This window comes from Necator americanus, chromosome II (genome assembly GCF_031761385.1).
Source record: "Necator americanus strain Aroian chromosome II, whole genome shotgun sequence".
Lineage (NCBI taxonomy): Eukaryota > Metazoa > Nematoda > Chromadorea > Rhabditida > Ancylostomatidae > Necator > Necator americanus.
The window spans coordinates 19,077,881-19,096,787 of record NC_087372.1 but is presented as its reverse complement, the minus strand read 5'-3'; the positions used below and the strand labels follow the sequence as shown (position 1 = coordinate 19,096,787).

The window sequence follows — 18,907 nt, the reverse complement described above, 5'->3', positions numbered from 1 at the left end:
TCTCATCTAAATCTACTTAAAGACATCACTCCACGAATCTGAGGTGGTACGGATTTCAGGTGGAGCATTCGTATACGGGATGAGAGACTATGGAGAGGAGGGTGATTATGTCCATTTCTTCTTAATTGCCGTAAAAAACGGCCCGGAAGATACGGCTTCAGTCGTTCTTGCGAACTATTTTCCACAGGGAATTCGACTGGAGCGCGCCAGCCTTGTGCAGCGCCGCATCCTTCAGGCCGTTTTTTACGGCAGTTAGGAAGAAATGGACGGAATCACCCCCCTCTCCATAATCTCCCATCCCGTATACGAATACTCCACCTGAAATCTGCACCACCTCAGATTCGTGGGGTGATGCCTTTAAACGGCTGCGCGGGCGATTGCCGGACCTTTAGCGTTAAAAGGCACTCGTAAGTATTCGACCTGAGGTAAACAGGTGGAAGTGATAACTTCTGACTTTGGTACATATGCTACATTGCCTATTCTAGCTTTAAATAACTGCTAACTAAACTAAGTTATTTCTAGATATGTATTCTATGTTGTGACCTCTTTCTCACCTGAATAGTCTTTATTTCTTGTCTTGTGTTGGCGTGGAGTTGTTTTGGCAGGAACGCTAATGATTCGTAGCTTCTACAACTCACGGCTGGCACAATCCTTTCTATCAACGCATTCCTTTTGTAGTTGAAAATTGGGTTTCCTTTACGAGTTGTTGCCATATGCCTACACATTTCCACTGATGTTTCTCTCACGACTTTGAACTATACGACTCTGAAATAAAGAGACTTTCAATAACGATAACCATGCTTTTAGCAAGTTGACACTTTTGTAATACTCAAAATAAAGTATAAGCCAAAGCAGATGGAGTAAGAAGAAATATGAATGTAGACGGATGTTAACGAAGCGTTTTAATAGACAAAAACCACTACGAGTTTCACGAAATCCATAATTCAAGCAATTGCAAATCATTATTCCAGTAAAACAGTATGAAAACCGAAAACCGTAGCCTCGACAGGTCAGTAATTAAAAACGATTATTTGGAAAGCAATACTGGGTAGTTCAGAGTAGAGATGGAATGATTTCAGCAAAGGAGAAGGAGATTAAGGTAGAATGCAATCTTTAAAAAGGTAGAGATAAAAATCAGTGAAAATGTGTGTGCATATGGCAACAAAAGCAGGATTGTGCCAGCCGTGAGTTGTAGAAGCCACAAATCATTAACGTTCCTGCCAAAAACAACTCCATACCAGCACATGTCAATAAATCAAGACTATTCAGGTGAGAAAGATGTCACAACATAGAATACATACCCCGGAATAAATAGGCGATGTAGCAGGTGTAGCGAAACCAGAAGTTATCACTTTCACCTATTTACCTCAGATCGAATAGCTACGAGTGCCTTTTAACACTAAAGGTCCTCACGCTTGTGAGGGGCCTCCTATTTGCCAGAACCGCACGCGCAGCCGTTTGAAGGCATCACCCCACAAATCTGAGGTGGTACGGATTTCAGGTGGAGTATTCATATACGGGATCGTAGATTATGGAGAAAGGGGTGATCCCGTCCATTTCTTGCTAAATGCCGTAAAAAACGGCCCGGAAGATACGCTTCGGGCGTCCCGACGTGCTATTTTCCACAAGGAGTTCGATTGGAGCGCGCCAGCCTTGTGCACGCGCCGCATCTTCCGGGCCTTTTTTTACGGTAATTAGGAAGGAATGGACGGAATCACTCAATCTCCATAATCTAATACCCCGTATAGGAATACTCCACCTGAAACCCGCTTCAAATTCGTGGGGTGATGCCTTTAAGTAGATTTAGATGAGACCGCGTGAGCGGTTGCGCTCGAAGCGGCGCGGTGGAGATAGCGGTTGGAACAATGAAAAACAATGAACGGTGCAAGAAGAGATCCTCATTCGATCCAAACCGCTACGCTCTCCCCGCATTGCTTCGAGCACAACCGCTTGCGCAACTACACCCTGCTTCATGTCGTTTTGACTCTATATCTGTACTGTATTTATCCACTTTTCGACCTATCATGATGTAGAGCTGGAGACGTAAGCAGTGCCGTCTATGGTGATGGAAAGGTTTAACAGCAGAGAGAAAAAGCTGGTTGATCGGCTTATCGGCTACTTTTGACCGTTTGTATGCTATTGAAGAACGTTATGCAGAAGAACTGTGAACTCTGCGAGTAGACCAGAACATCCGTGCAGTTTAGGACAAAGTAACTCACTTGCTACATTTGAAAGAAGATTACACTAAACCGCATATTTGGTGTGTCCTGACCATTTTTGACTTCCTTCATTATACTCCCTTCCCTCTTTGTCAATTCTTTTGCCTTTTGTCTTATCTTTAACGTACAGTCTTAGCCCCAGCAGAAAATGAGTGAATTCGGTACGTAGCTGCTCCGGTTTTACTGCCAACATACTTAGGCCACTAGAGACACAAGTGTAGGCAGCACTAACATTTGGTTACTTTCCTAATTTTTGATCATGCAAAATGTGTTGTTAAAGTTGTTAAAGTTGGTTGTTAAAGTTCACGGCGATGAAAGTGGAAAAATTATCTTGCTTGTCCTTCTGAAGTAACAGGTTTCAGGAAGCAATAGAGTCAAGTTTGCTTTCACTGTAGAATGCTATTCAATAAATAGGCTCATTCAATCTTTGCACATTATCTAAAATAAAAAAAGTGAATTTCAGAGAAAAAGAAAACAAGTAGAATTCGACTAAATGAGATTTGGTACTAAACACCAGCAGACCAGAGTTGCCCAGTTTCAACCCTTTCATACCGGATCTATGCACGTCTTTTCTCCAAGTCTTTTCCCCACTCTGGCATTCGGAAGGTGTTTTGTTCTGGGAGCTGGTGAAGTGGGAGCAGACAATCAAAGCTAATATCTCTGAAACAACTACAGAAGCTCGCTTACAGTGTGCGAAATCGCCCAAAACGCCTCGAAGTCGACTTCTGCATAACAGTGCGAGAGCTGCCATTGAAAAAGTAACGCGATAATTTTTTGATGGTTTGGGGTGGACGACCGATACCAAAAATTTCGTGGGGAACGATTGGCAAACCTGAAATTCGGTAGGTGATAAAAGCGAAGAAACATCAATTAGTAAAAAAAGCAAATTTGCTGGGATGTTATTAAAATAGCAGCCTGAACGTCCGGCTAAAGCCGGACTTCAGGCTCAATTTGGGTGCTTGCTTTGCTCGCCTTCACCGATCAGTAAGAAATAACAGTAGCGACATTTTTTTTGAAAATTAGAATTGTTTTTTCTATCAACGCTTTCTTCAATTTTTTTACTCGAAAATTTAAGCATAGATGAAAGATTTTATGGTTTTTCCCTAAACGCATCGGTTCTATATTTGAAGAAGAATAGAACGTGATTTAACATCCATGTTTCTCTCAAATCTCCACAATTTGGAAACATTATTCGAAGTATGAGTTTCCTCCGTTCTCAGCTATTAGCAAAGAAGGAAGTGCTAACATGAAATGACGTGAATATCACTATCGTAGTGATAAAAATAACGTTCTACGTCAGATCGCGTAAACTTTGGTTACTATGTATTGTATTCAAGCAGACGTTCGCACGTGTGTTTCCTCTTTTTGAAGAAAGGATGTTAGCAGCATCACGGAGACATGCTACGAAGGAACTACAGAAACCCATTCTACTGCGTTGGGTCTCCCGCGCACCATTTCAACCCCGTTGGACCCGTCCCATCCCATTTTAAGCTATTTTGCTCCGAAGCACAAACCGACGCCATAATATTCCCTCTCTTTTTGGATTTTCTTAACTGAGACATACGCACCTACACAGACGCACACATGTGACAGAATAAGCACGTTATTATATATCAGTCTGAGCGTCCGGCTAAAGCCGGACTTCAGACTTTCTGTGGTGTCGCTCCGCTCGCCATCACTGATTAATGAAAATAAGTTCATAATAGTGACATGTTCTGTGAAATTAGGATTGTGTTTTCTAACAACGTCTTTTTCTTTTTCTGAACGGAAATTTAGGCTGAAGTTTCCATTGTTATCTTTGTGAACGCGTCTGTTCTACATTAGGAGGGCACTCAAGCACTTCACCTTTAGGCACTCCTTCGGTGCCAATGTAATATAGACACTACTTGGAATCATCACTCAAAGTATAGGTTTCAATCTTTTTTCCCCCATCACTTATCACAGAGTGATGTTTTACTTAAAAGAAAATGAACGACATCACTGTCCTGATAAAGATAGCGACATCAAATTATTTGAACAATTGGCTACTATATAAGCAGCAGTTAGCATTTATATTTCCGCTTTCTGAAGAAAGGAGGAGTCGTAGAGGTGAAAAGGAGCGCGAAAAGTGGATGCGACTATGAAACGTTCGCAAGGTCCCATTTACCCTTTGTGACATGCACATGAATTTACTGCGCAATACTTCAAGACCACAACACAGGAATTGGACGCCGCCGGGACCCATCGCACCCCATATTATAGCTGTCTGGTGCCGGCGCACCAATCCGACGCCGGTGGACCCATCGTACTTCATATTATATTAGGTTGATGCATAATTATGGAACTTTTTTTAAAAATATTTTTATTCAACAAAAACAACAATATTTAATCAAAACATGTTTAAATGATCATTCGAGAGCATAGTCACCATCCACTTCAAGAACTGCTTCCCATTTGCTTGGCAGTCGGTCGATTCCACGTGCGAAGAAGTCACGATTCTTGGAGGCAGTCCACGCTTCGACATCAGCCACCAAGTCATCCAAATCGTCGTAGACTTTGTTTCTTTGCCAGTTTTTCAAAGAGCGATTGACATGATAGTCCGTTGGTGCTTCTGTCGGTGAGTGTGGGAGCACATCCCATTCCTTATTGGCGATGGATTCGATTACACGGCGCTCAACATGTGGACGGGCGTTATTGTGATGGAACACGATGTGGGTTTTTTTGCGCGGTCTTTTCGCCTTGATTGCAGCGCACCCATCCAGCCAATTTTCATACCTTTCCAAGCTTCTTCAGGCGTCGAACGATCGTTGATTGATTGACATTAAAGTCTTCAGCCAGCATTCGCGTTGTCAGGCTTTCGTCCTCTTCCACGGCTGTCAGAATCATCACGGCTGATCATCAAAATCCGATGGCCGACCTCTTCCTCCTTTACCCTCCAAACTAGTGTCGCTTGATTTAAAGCGAATAAACCATTTCCGTACTGCACTATCAGTAATTGTTCCTTTGCCAAAAAGTTCGTTGAGATCGCGAAATGACTGGGCTGCGGTCCATCCTTTCTCGTAGTGGTAGAGCATAATATGGCGAATACGAGTGTGATTTTCGAGACGCATTTTTTTAAACTAAATATTGAGGATTATTTTTATGAAAATAAAATAAACAAAACGCCAATTCTTACTAAAGAAAAACGCGTTAATAAAAACGTTCCATAATCATGCATCAACCTAATAGGTATCTGGCGCCGGCGCACCAATCCGACGCCGGTGGACCCGTTGCAACCCCTTCAATAGGTATCTGGCATCGGCGCACCAATCCGACGCCGGTGGACCCGTTGCAACCCCTTCAATAGGTATCTGGCATCGGCGCACCAATACGACGCCGTTGGACACGTCGCAACCCCTTCAATAGGTATCTGGCATCGGCGCACCAATACGACGCCGGTGGACCCGTTGCAACCCCTTCAATAGGTATCTGGCATCGGCGCACCAATACGACGCCGGTGGACCCGTTGCAACCCCTTCAATAGGTATCTGGCGCCGGCGCACCCCATGTTATAGCTATCTGGCTTCGTGGCAACAACTCGAAGCCGGTGGACCCGTCGCAACCCCTTCTATAGATATCTGGCGCCGGTGGACCTGTCGCATCCCCCTTTTTGAATTTTGTGACTGACACACACACACATACACACGTGACAGAATAAGCCCGTTATTATATACCAGTGCGACGCCGCTGGATCCGTCGCACCCCCTTTTTCGAATTTCGTGACACACAGACAAACACACACGCACACACACGGACTAAGCTCGTTATTATATATCATGATCATGATCATAATTATTATTTAGAAATAAGATTTTAGAAGCATATAGCATGATTGGCGTTAGAACAGTTCTAACGAAATGTCCTAACGTCAATCATGCTATATAATAACGCGCGCTTAGTCCGTGTGTGTGTTGTGTTGTGTGTGTGTGTGTGTGTGTGTGTGTGTGTGTGTGTGTGTGTGTGTGTGTGTGTGTGTGTGTGTGTGTGTGTGTGTGTGTGTGTGTGTGTGTGTGTCACGAAATTCGAAAAGTGGGGTGCGAAGGGTCCACCGGTGTTGAAATGGTGCTCCGGCGCCAGATATCCCTGAAAAGGGATGCGAAGGGTCACGGGCGCAATAACTTCATGTGCATGGCGCAAAAGATAGATGGTTGCTGCCGTTTCATAGCCGTGGCCACTGGGTGCTTTTCCTTTCACCTTTATGACTCCTCCGCGTGTCTATTTCCTTCTTCGTTAGCCTCAAGTTTGTAGCTTGCCGTTCTCCGTAAGTGGAAACGCGCATACAACAGGGTGCTTAAATAGTAGCAAGATGTTTATGTGAGCTGACGTGGAACGTTATCTTTATCAGTACGATGATGTCCTTCACGCCATTTCATGCTAAAACATCACTCCTTGATAAATGTTGGGGAAACACAGGGGGAAAACCCATATTTCGAGTGATACTTTTAAATTATCTCTATAATATATTGATAAGGAGTGTTTGAAGCTGAAGTTCGAATGTTCTCCAAATGTAGAACTGACGCGTTTGGAAAGAAGACTATAAAATCTTTCGTTTTTAGTTGTAATATAAAAAAATAAAGAAAGATTGTTGGAGATACACGAGTCCAATTTCATAGAAAACGGCACTAATATTAATTTTCGTTGATCAGCGAGCGAAGCAAACACCGCAGAAAGTCTGAAGTCTGGCTTTAGCCGGACGCCCAGACTGGTATTAAAATATTTCTAAAGACTGATAAAAGCACATAGTACGACCATACAAAGAGGAATGAGGTGCATTGGTTGAATGACAAAAGTACGACGAAAAAAAAAACAAAAAAAAACAGTATTTTGTATTTGACAGTGGATAAAGGGACCGAACTGACATTGGAATCGACACCCTGCTGAGCCAAATTGTTGGAAAAGAGGTAGAAATTTGAAACTATACATAAAAGATGGAGGTCGGTGCATTACATCGTTTCAGTTTAAACGCGGATTTAATGAAATTTAATGGCCAAGAATCTCAGATTTTGTGAACACTGTTAGGTCTTTAAGATCGTAAATAACTAAGGAAGGAGCAGCTCGAAAAATACTAGATTTTTATTTTTCTTTACTTTCCCGTCGTAATTTGGCCTGTGCATATTATTCTTCCTTGTCTTGCTGCACTATGCGTTTTACTCAGTCTCTGAAGATGTTTCGAAGGTTTTAGAACGTAAAAATATTCCAATACCAAAATATCAACAACCCTTTTTTGCAAATTTCACTACTTGATGTTTCTTCGCTTCTATCAATTACCGAATTTCACATTTACCATTCCCCAGGAAATTTCGAATATCGGTTGTCCAGCCCAGACCCTCTAAAAATTGCCGCGGTAGCTCTCGCATTCTCGGCGGAAGTGCGACATCGAGGCGTTTTGGGCGATTTTGCGTCAGTCGTCAGAGGGCTTCCGTGGTTGCTTCAGAGAGATTGGCGTGTGAGAACTGTTGGGGCGGAGTAGGAGAGAGATTGCGTTCGAGGGAGTTGCGTCCAATCACCCTGGTTAAAAGGATCTTCTTGGTACACAAATAGAAAACAAGAATTATGATCACAAATATAGTTCCAAGAAGACATTAAGTTTTTTGTACAATTAGCATTCTTAAGCTGTGCTACATAACGAAGTCCTTCTCAAGTAAAATCAACTTAGACTAAAGAATCAGATTTGTAGTCATTTGCTGTGTGGACAAGCTAGTGGGGGTTCGGTTCTGCAACAGTGTCATCAGCAACCACACCGCAGATGTGATTGCTCATTTGTCAGTGCTTAACCTAGAATGAAACTCTCAGGAAAAAATTTTAGCCATTGAAAATCCTAATTAAACTAACGTTTCGAATAAATTCTCGATGATACGTGGTCTGATAATATTGTTACGCTGCCCAACCCCACCCTCCTCACTTGGTTCAAGTTCAAGACTAGTCCTGAAAGAGGCCTCGCAAAAACATATCAAACATATTAAACATATTAAAGATTTTAGTTGCACGATGCTGTGAGATAACAAATGACAATGATGTCACGAGTGGTATGGACCGAAGTGAGCAACGAAACGATGTGGAACTAGCAAGTCAGTTGGAGTTTCAGGTGAAGATGACGAGGAAGATGGGTGGAATCCGAAAAATCATCCTTTTCTTTCCATGATTGTGCTCCATGTCCTGCTCAAAAACATTAGTATTCAAACATTCTTTCATTACTAGATTGGGTGGCATGTAACTGATAACCTCATGACCCACATTGATAGCGTGACATCTGTCCCGCGACATGGTTGGAACAGTAAATAGTCTTGTAGTCATTATCATAGCTAGCCTAATACCCCATTGACTTCTTCAAGAATTTCCAAAAAGCGCACTTTCAAAGTCTTCTTTAACTGCCAAGAACTTTTTTCTCTCTAGGAATAGAGGAGTGGCATGGCTTACTTGCGCGAGTGATTTGAATTTGTGATCTGTCTATTTGATCTTCGATTGGCAACGCACTCAGAATTATTGGTTTTTTAGTAGCAAAAAGAAACACACCAAACTTGATCGTAGATGCAAAATATGCATCTCGCTGTAGTTACTCTCGCCATTCTTGCTTCGGGTGAGTTGTGTCTTACTAGGACCTGATTTTGTAAAATATTTCTGAGTGCTTTTTAAGCGCATTCCTTCACGATCCCACTTTTATTCGGCGGAATTTCACTTGATAGGACTAATGAGGGACACATTGCTGTTGGAATCCAGAGAGGAGTTAATGTGCTGGGAAATGGCTTTCAGAGAAACACCAACTTTGTGGTAGGAAACGCGACATTCGGTATTAACGGTAGGTTTTTGTGACTTTGTGTTTCTAGCAGTTATTTGTTGCCATCTCTTTTCTAATTTCTTGTATCACTTACTGGTTTGTAAGAGTAAATAAGGCTAAGCTCCGCAAAGATGGCACTTTTTTGAAATTTTACCTTATCATCTACTTATTGATATGTTTACTCTGAGATGCTGCTGATGTGCTCGTTAACGGAAGGAGAAGTGGACCAAGGAGCTCTCTTGGTGTTGGCAAAGACGGATTCAAGATCGGTGGAGGGGTGGAGTCGTCGTGGAAGAGAAAACAAAAGTGAGCCTTTTTCTTTGCGTGTCCTTCTTAGAGCGCTACTTACTCTCGCCTTCGAATGTTGCTTCGAATGTCGGCTACGGCAGACACACCGCTTTGATACTGTTCACCAGTCGCTTGAAGTTGCTCGTTTAAGTAACAAGTGTCCGGTGAAAATTATTTGAAATTAGGAGGGTGCTTAATTTGGGATACAGATAAGCGCATAAAAACACAATCACCCTTGTGCGATTATCAATAAATCTCAGCATGACAATTATTGTCTTGAGGGTTTTAAGTAAGCCGCAAACATGATTGATGTTACATTTGTTGCTCCAACTTTTCGGTTTACTTTTCTATCGGAGCTTCGGAAGCAAAGAAAAAGTGAGATTTGTTCTTTGGAATATCTTGTTCTGTAAACGAAACATCAGAATTGGCCACTGAGCAGCTATTCACCTTTAAACGCTGCAATATTTTACTGACCATCGCAAAATTGAATTGAGCCGTTGACTTGTCAGCAGCTTCAGCATCACCTCTCTCTTTGGTTGCAGTCAATGCTTTTTCGGCTTCGACACTAAAAATAATTTATAATTATAGTAGGGTCAAGACAAGATGAAGCACGTACGCAATTGCGTACGCGGTTTCTCTCAAGGCGCATCGGTGGAAAGCAGCGGTTAGGAGCGTGGTGAAACCCTCGCTGGCACCACCCATCGCTGCAGTTTGTGAATTGAGTGGAGTGAAGCAGTTAAGGGTAGTTTAAAGTTGCAGCTCAAAACTCTTTCAAGCCTGTGATCATTTCTATTTTTTGGAATCCTAACAAAAATTCAGGAAGTTTTTAGAGTTCGTAGTGCAGAAATTTCAGTTTTACGGGACAAAATCGAGATTTTCACCGCAAACTCTACGTTATTATGGTAAGTGTGGACTGCATGGATAGTGGAGCTGATGTTTCAGATCTTCAGATTCCATTCTTCTATCCTAAGACAAAATAACTTCATGGTCTCACCTATGCACTCATCTCCAGATAACCTACAGGTTATTATTAGGTTGGTGCGCAATTAATTTCGGAAACGGCTAGCATACTTCAAATTGCTATAACTTAGCTTAAACACAACTTTATTAATCGAAATAAAAATCACCAGAATCTACACATCCTTTCCAATGAATTGTTAACAAATTTAAGCCTTTAGTTTAAAAACTGAGATTACAGGAATCAACAAAATTATAGAAAGCACTTCCAACATCGTCTGAGTTAGTGAACTGTCGCTGATGCAAATGTGAATCAAGAGCTCGAAGAAAGTGATAGTCTGCTGGGGGAAGGTGTGGGGAATACGGTGGGTGAGGAAGAACTTCCATACCCAAATGGATTAATTTTTGCCGGGTGATTTGTGCTGTACGTGCCCTTGCGTTGTCTGGCAGCAGAATAGGTCCTCCTCTATTCACCACTGCCGGCCACAATTTGTGCAACTTTTCATACATGTGCTCTAAATCACAGCAGTAGGACTCTGCTGTAATTGTCTGGCCTGATTGCATGAAGATGTAGTGGATTAAACCCATACAGCAGCACCAAGCTGTAAGCATGACATTTTTGGGGTGAAAACTGGATTTAGGAAGTGTTTGGAGGGGCGTCCTTATCTGACCACACAAATCCACGTTTCCTATTATCGTAAAGAACCCGTTTTCATCTACAGTTATAATACGACTAAGAAAGCTCATTTTTCAACCGAATCAAAAGGTTAGTACACGTGCCGTAACGCGCCAGACGCTGCTCTTCGGTCAGCCCGTGAGGCACCCATTTTGACATCTTCTTCACCTTGCCAGTTTCCGCCAAATGTTTAACTACTGTGGTATGATGCACGCCCAATTCTTCTGCTCACGTCCGTGTGTTATTCTCCAAATTTGCTTCCACGGCTCTCTCCAGATCTTCATTATAAAGCGTGGACGTGCGACCCGGTTTTTCTTCTACAAAATCGCAAGAAACGATTTTTTTAAACCACAGCTCCACTGTCCGTTCGCAAGGACAGTCTGGCCCAAATGCTCTGATAAGGTTTCGAGATGCTTCTGCCACGGAGTGTCCCAATTTAAATTCGTAAACACGATGACTCGATAGTCGCGTCGGTTCATGATTTTTCAGAGCCCTGGAAAAGGCCAGCTGAAATAATTAGAGCGACAGCTATATATGTATTTGGAAGAGGGAAAAAAAACCTACAAAAACGGTATGTGTTGTTTTCTTTGACAGAAAATAATTTGGGGTAAAAAATTGTTTTATGTACACATACCTCTTAACCGAAATTAATTTTGCACCTACCTAATAGATAAGTACTGTAGAGGCCATACCATCGCATTGCGAACAACTTTTGGTTCTAATGTTTGACCGTTGTAACTAGAACCAGTAGAAGTATCTGGGATCATTGCTTGCGTAGCTTATTTCAAAGTCAAAAAATATACCGAGTGCATCCTTTAACTCCCCTGAGAAATGTGAAACATCACTTATACTTCTACGGATTTCTTTAGCTGAGATTCAAGTTATCATGAGGATATGAGAGACAGAAAAGTTTCTTGCTGAAAAAACTTCAAGAACTTCTCCATCACAGTGTGAACTGTGCGACAAAATCATGAAATGCAAAACACATTTCAAAGAAACAAACGAAATCGTAATCGTTGGTCCTTATTTGTTTTCCTCTTCTCTAACGGTTTTGTGCTAAATGGTTAAAGGCATCACCCCACGAATCTGAGGTGGTACAGATTTCAGGTGGAGTATTCGTATACAGGACGGGAGAGTACGGGGAGGGGGGTGATTCCATCCATTTCTTCCTAATTACCGTAAAAAAGGCCCGGAAGATACGGGTTCATTCGTTTTGGCGCACCATTTTGTACAAGAGGTTCGATTGAAGCGCGCCAGTCTTGTGCGGCGCCGCATCTTCCAGGCCGTTTTTTCTAGGCAATTAGCAAGAAATGGACGGAATCACCTCCCTCTCCGTAGTCTCCTATCCCGTATACGAACACTCCACCTGAAATCTGCACCACCTCAGATTCGTGGGGTGATGCCTTTAAATAAACAAATAACCACCAGTAAAAAAGAAGAGGTATATCAGAATGGCTGTGAGAATACACGTATGATTTACTCTGAAGACTGTTTAGACGTCGTCCTGTTAAGCAGCGAGCTTGAGCGCGCTTTTGTGTCAGATGAGTGGTAGTTATGCAAAATTACGTGCTAGCCGTTGCTTAATGTTTGTAGCTGGTATTTCTATCACTTTTAAAACTGAATCATTTCTTTAGTAGCTGCAGCAGAAGTGAGCAGAGAGGATAATGTCGTGGAGTCATCCGATGTCGTCTCTCTAAATGGGTGTGTCAGAAGGCGTTGCAGACTTACAAGACTCTCTGAGGGTGGTAGAGTCCCCGCTTGCAAATTATATGGATCACCAGCACGATTATGTGTCAACTTAAGTGATCCATAGAATGAATCATGCTCTTGTTTTGGAGCCGTTTCATTATGTCTGCTTATCTACAGTTATACTTATTTTAACACCCTTTTTAGTACGATGACATTGTTGGCGGCAAATACTTTTGGATCTAGGGAACTGGAGAGTAGGTATCTAACCGAGACTGTGTCGTGTAGAGCTTGTACTAAATATCTCGATTTGGTCCCGTAGAAGTGAAGTTTCCGCGCTCAAAACTCAGAAGTTTTTTGGATTCTCATCACGAATCGAAAATGAACAAGTAAAACAATTCTACTACCTTATAGGCATCACCCCCCGAATTTGAGGTGGTACGGATTTCAGGTGGAGTATTCGTATACGGGATCGTAGATTATGGAGAGGTGGGTGATTCCGTACATTTCTTGCTAATTGGCCTAAAAAACGGCCAGGAATATGCGGCGTGTGCACACGTATACGAATACTCCACCTGAAATCCGTACCACCTCAGATTCGTGGAGTGATGCTTTTAATTCTACACTACAATTGCCACAATTTCTACAATTGCCCCCTACAAGACACATTGTACATGGTTCTCCCCCTGTTTGCAATTGATATGAGTGTCGTAAAAAGGCATGAATGCAATTTTCATCCAATAATATGAGAGAACTCAGTGCTCCATCACTAGTTGGATACCAACCACTTAGTCACAAGGCACAAGGCCTTATCGGCGGATAAGGAGAATGAACGAGCGTCCTTGTGCTTGCCTCAAGACGCAGGAAAAGAACACCTTATTTCTTCTGCCTCAGGATCGACTCAAAGTTGTTCCACGTGGGCATGAGCATGTTCATGCTTTCAAAAACATATGTAGATGTGTTTGCATGTATACAAATTAAATCATGCCTGTAACTAAAGCTGGTCAAGCGACTGGGAACTGACGAGGCAGCATCGCCTACTGAGTGCCGTCAATAGCGCTTGAGAAAAAATGTTACTAGGAATAGACGATTGCCAAAGAGTTGATTTTGATGTTCTCGTAAACGCAAGTGCGAGAAAGCCCTTCGAATCTTTTGTAGTACTGAGTAAGAAGACCGATGTGGATCAAAACTACATCAGTTGCATTAATCGTCATCACGTGCTCTCTGAATTTGACGGAAAGACTCTCTGTTTAAAGATTTCGCATAGGAAAACCGAACCAACGTTATCCAAAAAGCGGGGAATAACCTTCTGAGTTAATTATTTATAAAGTTTTACAATCGCAAAAGTCCTTTCCCTCTCTCGTTGAGTCCCTGTGTTCTCTCGATGGAGTGTATCATTATAAGATTCACCTCGTTTTCATCCATAGAAGATTTTGCGCGGATGAATTATTTTTTCAAAGTTCTAACGAAGATTGGACGATTTTCTATAGAGTGTCCCAAATTTTACGCAAGATATGAACTAAACAGAAAACACAGTTTTTTTCGTCATTGGACCGTATTTTTTTGAAAACGAGGCCAGTCAAGCAGTTACTATTACTGGTGCTCGATATCGCGACACGATAATCGAGTTCTTAATGGTTGAATTGGATGAAATTGATGTGGAGGACATCTGGTTTCAACAAGATGGTGCCATTTGTCAGTGAAACAATCCAATTACTGCATTAGAGATTTCCTGGTCGTGTACACTCTCGTCTCCGTGATCAGAGTTGGCCCCATAGATCATCTGATTCAACATAGGATCTCTTTCTATGAAATTATTTGAAGCCAAAGGTCTTTGTCGAATGTCGATGGTCAACAATCTCACATCCCCCCGTGCGTTGAAAGAGGAGATTCAACGCTGCATCAACAAAATTCAGCCACATTTATGCAAAAAGGTCAAAGAAAATTTCGGCGAATGAGTGAGTATGTGTCAGCAAAGCCGTGAAGTCATTCGCTCGGTGAGATACTCCATATGTAACCCTATCCCATGTACTTTAAGTTCCAATAAAAGAAATTAAAAAACCGTGTCTTCTATTTAATTCTAATCTTGCGTAAATTTTGGGACAATCTGTACGAAAGGCTTCCTCTTCTCCCATGAAAGAGAAATCGCAGGGTTGATTAAAGGCATCAGTCCACGAATCTGAGGTGGTACGGATTTCAGGTAGAGTATTCGTATACGTCTCTCCATAGATTATGGAGAGACGGGGGGTGATTCCGTCCATTTCTTCCTAATTGCCGTATAAAACGGTCTGGAAGATACGGCTTCGGGCGTTCTGGCGCACTATTTCCTAGGACTGGAGCGAGTTTGACTGGAGCGCGCCTCATCTTCCGGGCCGTTTTTACGGCAATTAAGAAGAAATGGACTAAATCACCTCCCTCTCCATAATCTACTATCCCGTATACGACTACTCCACCTGAAATCCTCAGATTCGTGGGGTGATGCCTTTAAATGAAGTCTCAAAACCGTCTTTAAATGGAAACAACTCGCTTCGTTTCTTTACTTTCAGAAGGGTGCAGTAATGAACAAGATTGACAGAGAAAATGACCAACTCATCGCACATACTCGAGAGTACATGAGGAAAACCAGCAGTTTGAGAAAATTTCCAAGAGACGGATATCTCCGGGAATTCTCCAAATGTCACGTCAGCACCAGACAACGAGAATTCATGCAGGAGCTTGCGATGTCTCGCAGAGCGATGAAAGAAGGCCTAATGGGAAGAAGTAGCAGCAGTGACTGCAGTTGCAGAGGCACAAAAGAAAATTCGCTAGCCCACTGAGGCGATAAGGCGAAGATGACTGCCTTTCAGGACCCAAATGGGTAAAGCACTGATTAAATCAAGAAAGGGTACAGAGTTAAATCTATTTGGCGTTTCGTCATCAGAAGGAAGATGGAAGTTCCATTCCAATGATTTTCGAATTCGAAGTAAACGACAAAGGATGAAGTGTACGGCGTTGATTAGTCCCATTGGGACGGGATTGCGGGTTCGACTTAAATTCAGAATCGTTTGCGGTTTACGAACATGTGTGCGGCCTATACAACGGCTCGCATGGTACAGCGATTCATCAAGATGTATCAGGGTTTTTATCTTCTCAGACAAGGTTGGTATCAATTTATCGACCCCGGAGGGATGAAATATTGGCTCTAATACCATCAGTCGTCGTGGACAAACCTCTTACTTACTGCGCTACTATCCGTCCCACTATCCTATCCACTTTCGAAATACTCTATGCAAAATACATAATGACAAATATAATAATAAATACTTGAAACGAAATTTCGTACTCTGTGTGTTTGTGTGTGTGTTGTGTTGCGTTGTGTGTCAGTCACGAAAGTCCGGTTTGGTGTGCCAGCGCCAGATACCTATAGAAGGGGGTGCGACGGCTCCAGCGGCGTCGAATTGGTGCGCCGGCGCCAGAAACCTATGTAATGGGGTGCAACGAGCCCACAATATCGGGTTGGCGGGCCGGCGCCAGATAGCTATAATATGGGATGAGACGGGCCCCGCGACATCGAAATGGTGCGCAATAACTTCATGTGAATGTCGCGAAAGGTAAATAGGATGTTTCATAGCCGTGGCCACTGGGCACATTGCTTTTCACTTTTATGACTCCATCCCGTGTCTATTTCCTTCTTCGTTCGCCTCAAGTTGGTAGCACCCCTTCCTCAGAGACTGGAAACATGCATGCAAAGGGCTGCCTAAATAGTAGCGAACAGTTTACTTGATCTGACGTAGAACGTTATCGTTATTAGTAGGATAAAGTCTTTCACGTCATTTTCTGCTAAAACATCATTCATTGATAACTCTTGGAGGGAAACAGGAGGAAAACCCAAATTTCGAGTAATACTTTCAAATTGTGTTTACATTATATTGGTATTGACGGAGTGTTTGAAGCTGAAGTTTGAGTATTCTCCAAATGTAGAACTGACGCGGTTAGAAAGGAAAATATGAAATCTTTTGCCTTTATTTATAAAAAAAAAGATGATGAAAGTTTGTTAGGGATACACAAGTCTAATTTCACAGAAAAGGGAACTAATACTGATTTTCGTTGATCAATGATGGGAGCAAGGCGAACGCCACAGAGAGTCTGAAGTCCGGCTTTAGCCGGACGTTCAGACTGGTATTGTGTAATAAATAATAATATATAATGAATACGAAATACATACTATCCTGTTGGTGAAGCATCCGGATACGACAGGGGCAAAGATGGACATTTTAGGAAGGTGCCGGTTGAGTTCCTCACCATAGAAAAAAAGAACAACTTAGAGAACGTCGAAGAACACCGAAGATCTGCGAAAAGAAACAAAGACATCTGGATCAGCGTTTCATTCTTCTTATTTTGGCCCAAGTTTTCAGAAACCTGGATGCTTCGCAAACACAAGAAGAGCGCTTTATCTAAAAATCTAGAGTAGAGTATTTTGTTTCATGTAAGTGGTAAAAAGGGTTCGGACTTCTATCTTACTTCGGCGATAGAAGATCAAGGATGCCGTGGTAGTTAAATTGGGTAGGGCTGCCACGTGATGCGTTCTGTTTCTCGAGAGAGTGGGTCCAACAGGTAACTTCTGCACATACCCACTGGCACTATGTCCGTGTAAAAAGGGTCCTGGCGTATTTTCGAGCATGCCCGATCATGCCTCAGCAGAGGAATTAGAAGAGCAGGGAAAACACAGATGATACAGGGAAAAGTGACAGCTCAAGGAACCTGTAACCGCCCTCTGAGGTCAACTAACTTGCTCAGTTGCGAGCGGTATTTCTTAGCTGAGAGTGCTCATCTTTGCAGCTTCAGATATGCCCATCATCTTACACATCTTTGCAATACAGTCCCTTGTTTATAGTGTTCTAAAGAACTACCTGTTTCTTGTCGTTTTTTTAGAATTGCTCCATGACCATCTCTAATTGACTATTGTTTAAATAACACATTTCAACTGTTATTATTGTCCTGTTGTTAAATTATTGATACTAATAGTTAAATAACAACAAACACTTTAGGACAGCAACATTGGAACCATTATCAGTGATTTTAGATAAAGGATAAAAGATAAAGTTTCCGTCGCTAATCAATCCGCTTGGGATGCGCCCCCACGTTCACTTCAATTCAAAATCGTTTGAGGTTTACGAACGTTTAACTGGCCTATAAAATTACTTTCAGTAGCTAGCCGATGTGTCGAGTCAGTGTTTTTATCCTCCCAGACAAGTCTGCTACCAATTTATCGACCCCGGAGGGATGAAAGGCTTGGTGAGCACTAGGGTGGAATCGAACCCCCGATCGATTGTGCACGAAGCAGAACCTCTAGCCGCTACAGTACACCCGCCCCGATTGTCTGGTGTGTCGCAATTCATGATTTTAGATAATTTAATGAAATTCTAAATATGGCTCAAATTATTAAATTTAGATGCTTGCTTGTATAGTTTATGATTAAGGGTTGATTTTTTTTTTCGCAAAATATATTCTTATAAACGCCAATGTAAATCTATTTCTTCTATGAACTTTTGCACAGTGATGCTGGTTCTTGATCCAGGGATGCTGGATGATGAGAAGGGAACACATATTCATGTCCTTTCTTTGTATGCGCCGTAGAAGCCTGTAAAAAGGTTTAGGCAACGAAGATGCGATGCCACATTTGTATTTGGTATCAAGTCTATTAACTAAATAAATATCGATTTTCAGACGATTGTGAAAAAATGACCGTTGACAGCTACGATGACTGCATTTGTTGGGAATGAGGCTTCGCTGGACGACTAACACTTTTCTTCTACTGCTTTTTAGTGTTATGGTTATGTTGTGGCTTATTTCAATTCTTTATGATTAACATTTGAGTGTTTAACTCAGAATAAACACTTCTCGTAGTTCCTACCATATCGTTGCTGATTTTAGACCAGGATGTTGACTGCTGATATGGTATCACATCCCGGATATGCGCGAATTATTAGAAGAACGTGACACATTTCGGGATCGTTTCAAGGTAACAACAACGACCGCAAACACTTCGCGCCCTCACATGCCCACATTACGCCAATTAGTCGGCGTTGGACTCCCGCTGTTACGGAGGGCTGTAACGGATTCCTTGAACAGATTCCGTTCATCCAAGCGAAAATAGATGTACGAGGATCAGAATGCACATGCACAATAGAAGAGAACGGAAGATGTTGCTCTTGGAGCTAATCCTGTCTGCTTTATGAGACAAAATCAGGTTATTTTTAGAGAGGATAGCAGTAAGAGCATCAAACTTGGTCCTCTGTGCTCACATCG

The 18,907-nt window shown here is 42.2% G+C and overlaps 3 protein-coding genes across 4 annotated transcripts; 1 reads left to right on the top strand and 2 right to left on the bottom strand.

Annotated features, from left to right (window-relative positions):
• Positions 1 to 755: 755 nt before the first annotated feature.
• RB195_018425 (uncharacterized protein) lies at positions 756 to 5,084 on the bottom strand (the record flags this gene model as incomplete). 2 transcript variants are annotated; one of them, XM_064185881.1, is made up of 4 exons in its annotated part: positions 756 to 765; positions 2,907 to 3,051; positions 4,627 to 4,870; positions 4,974 to 5,084. In XM_064185881.1, 4 exons carry the CDS (start codon positions 5,082 to 5,084, stop codon positions 756 to 758), a joined length of 510 nt encoding a protein of 169 aa, XP_064041761.1. The 2 variants fall into 2 exon arrangements, with proteins under 2 accessions (XP_064041761.1, XP_064041762.1); XM_064185880.1 differs by lacking the exons at positions 756 to 765; positions 2,907 to 3,051 and having other exon boundaries at positions 4,607 to 4,870.
• Positions 5,085 to 8,774: 3,690 nt separating this feature from the next.
• RB195_018423 (uncharacterized protein) lies at positions 8,775 to 18,335 on the top strand (the record flags this gene model as incomplete). The annotated part of the gene is made up of 4 exons (XM_013450169.2): positions 8,775 to 8,814; positions 8,872 to 9,033; positions 9,201 to 9,318; positions 18,326 to 18,335. The coding sequence occupies 4 exons, from the start codon at positions 8,775 to 8,777 to the stop codon at positions 18,333 to 18,335; spliced, it is 330 nt and encodes a 109-aa protein (XP_013305623.2).
• On the bottom strand, positions 9,640 to 10,002 carry RB195_018424 (uncharacterized protein; the record flags this gene model as incomplete). Its single annotated transcript, XM_064185879.1, has 2 exons — positions 9,640 to 9,865; positions 9,917 to 10,002. 2 exons carry the CDS (start codon positions 10,000 to 10,002, stop codon positions 9,640 to 9,642), a joined length of 312 nt encoding a protein of 103 aa, XP_064041760.1.
• Positions 18,336 to 18,907: the final 572 nt, after the last annotated feature.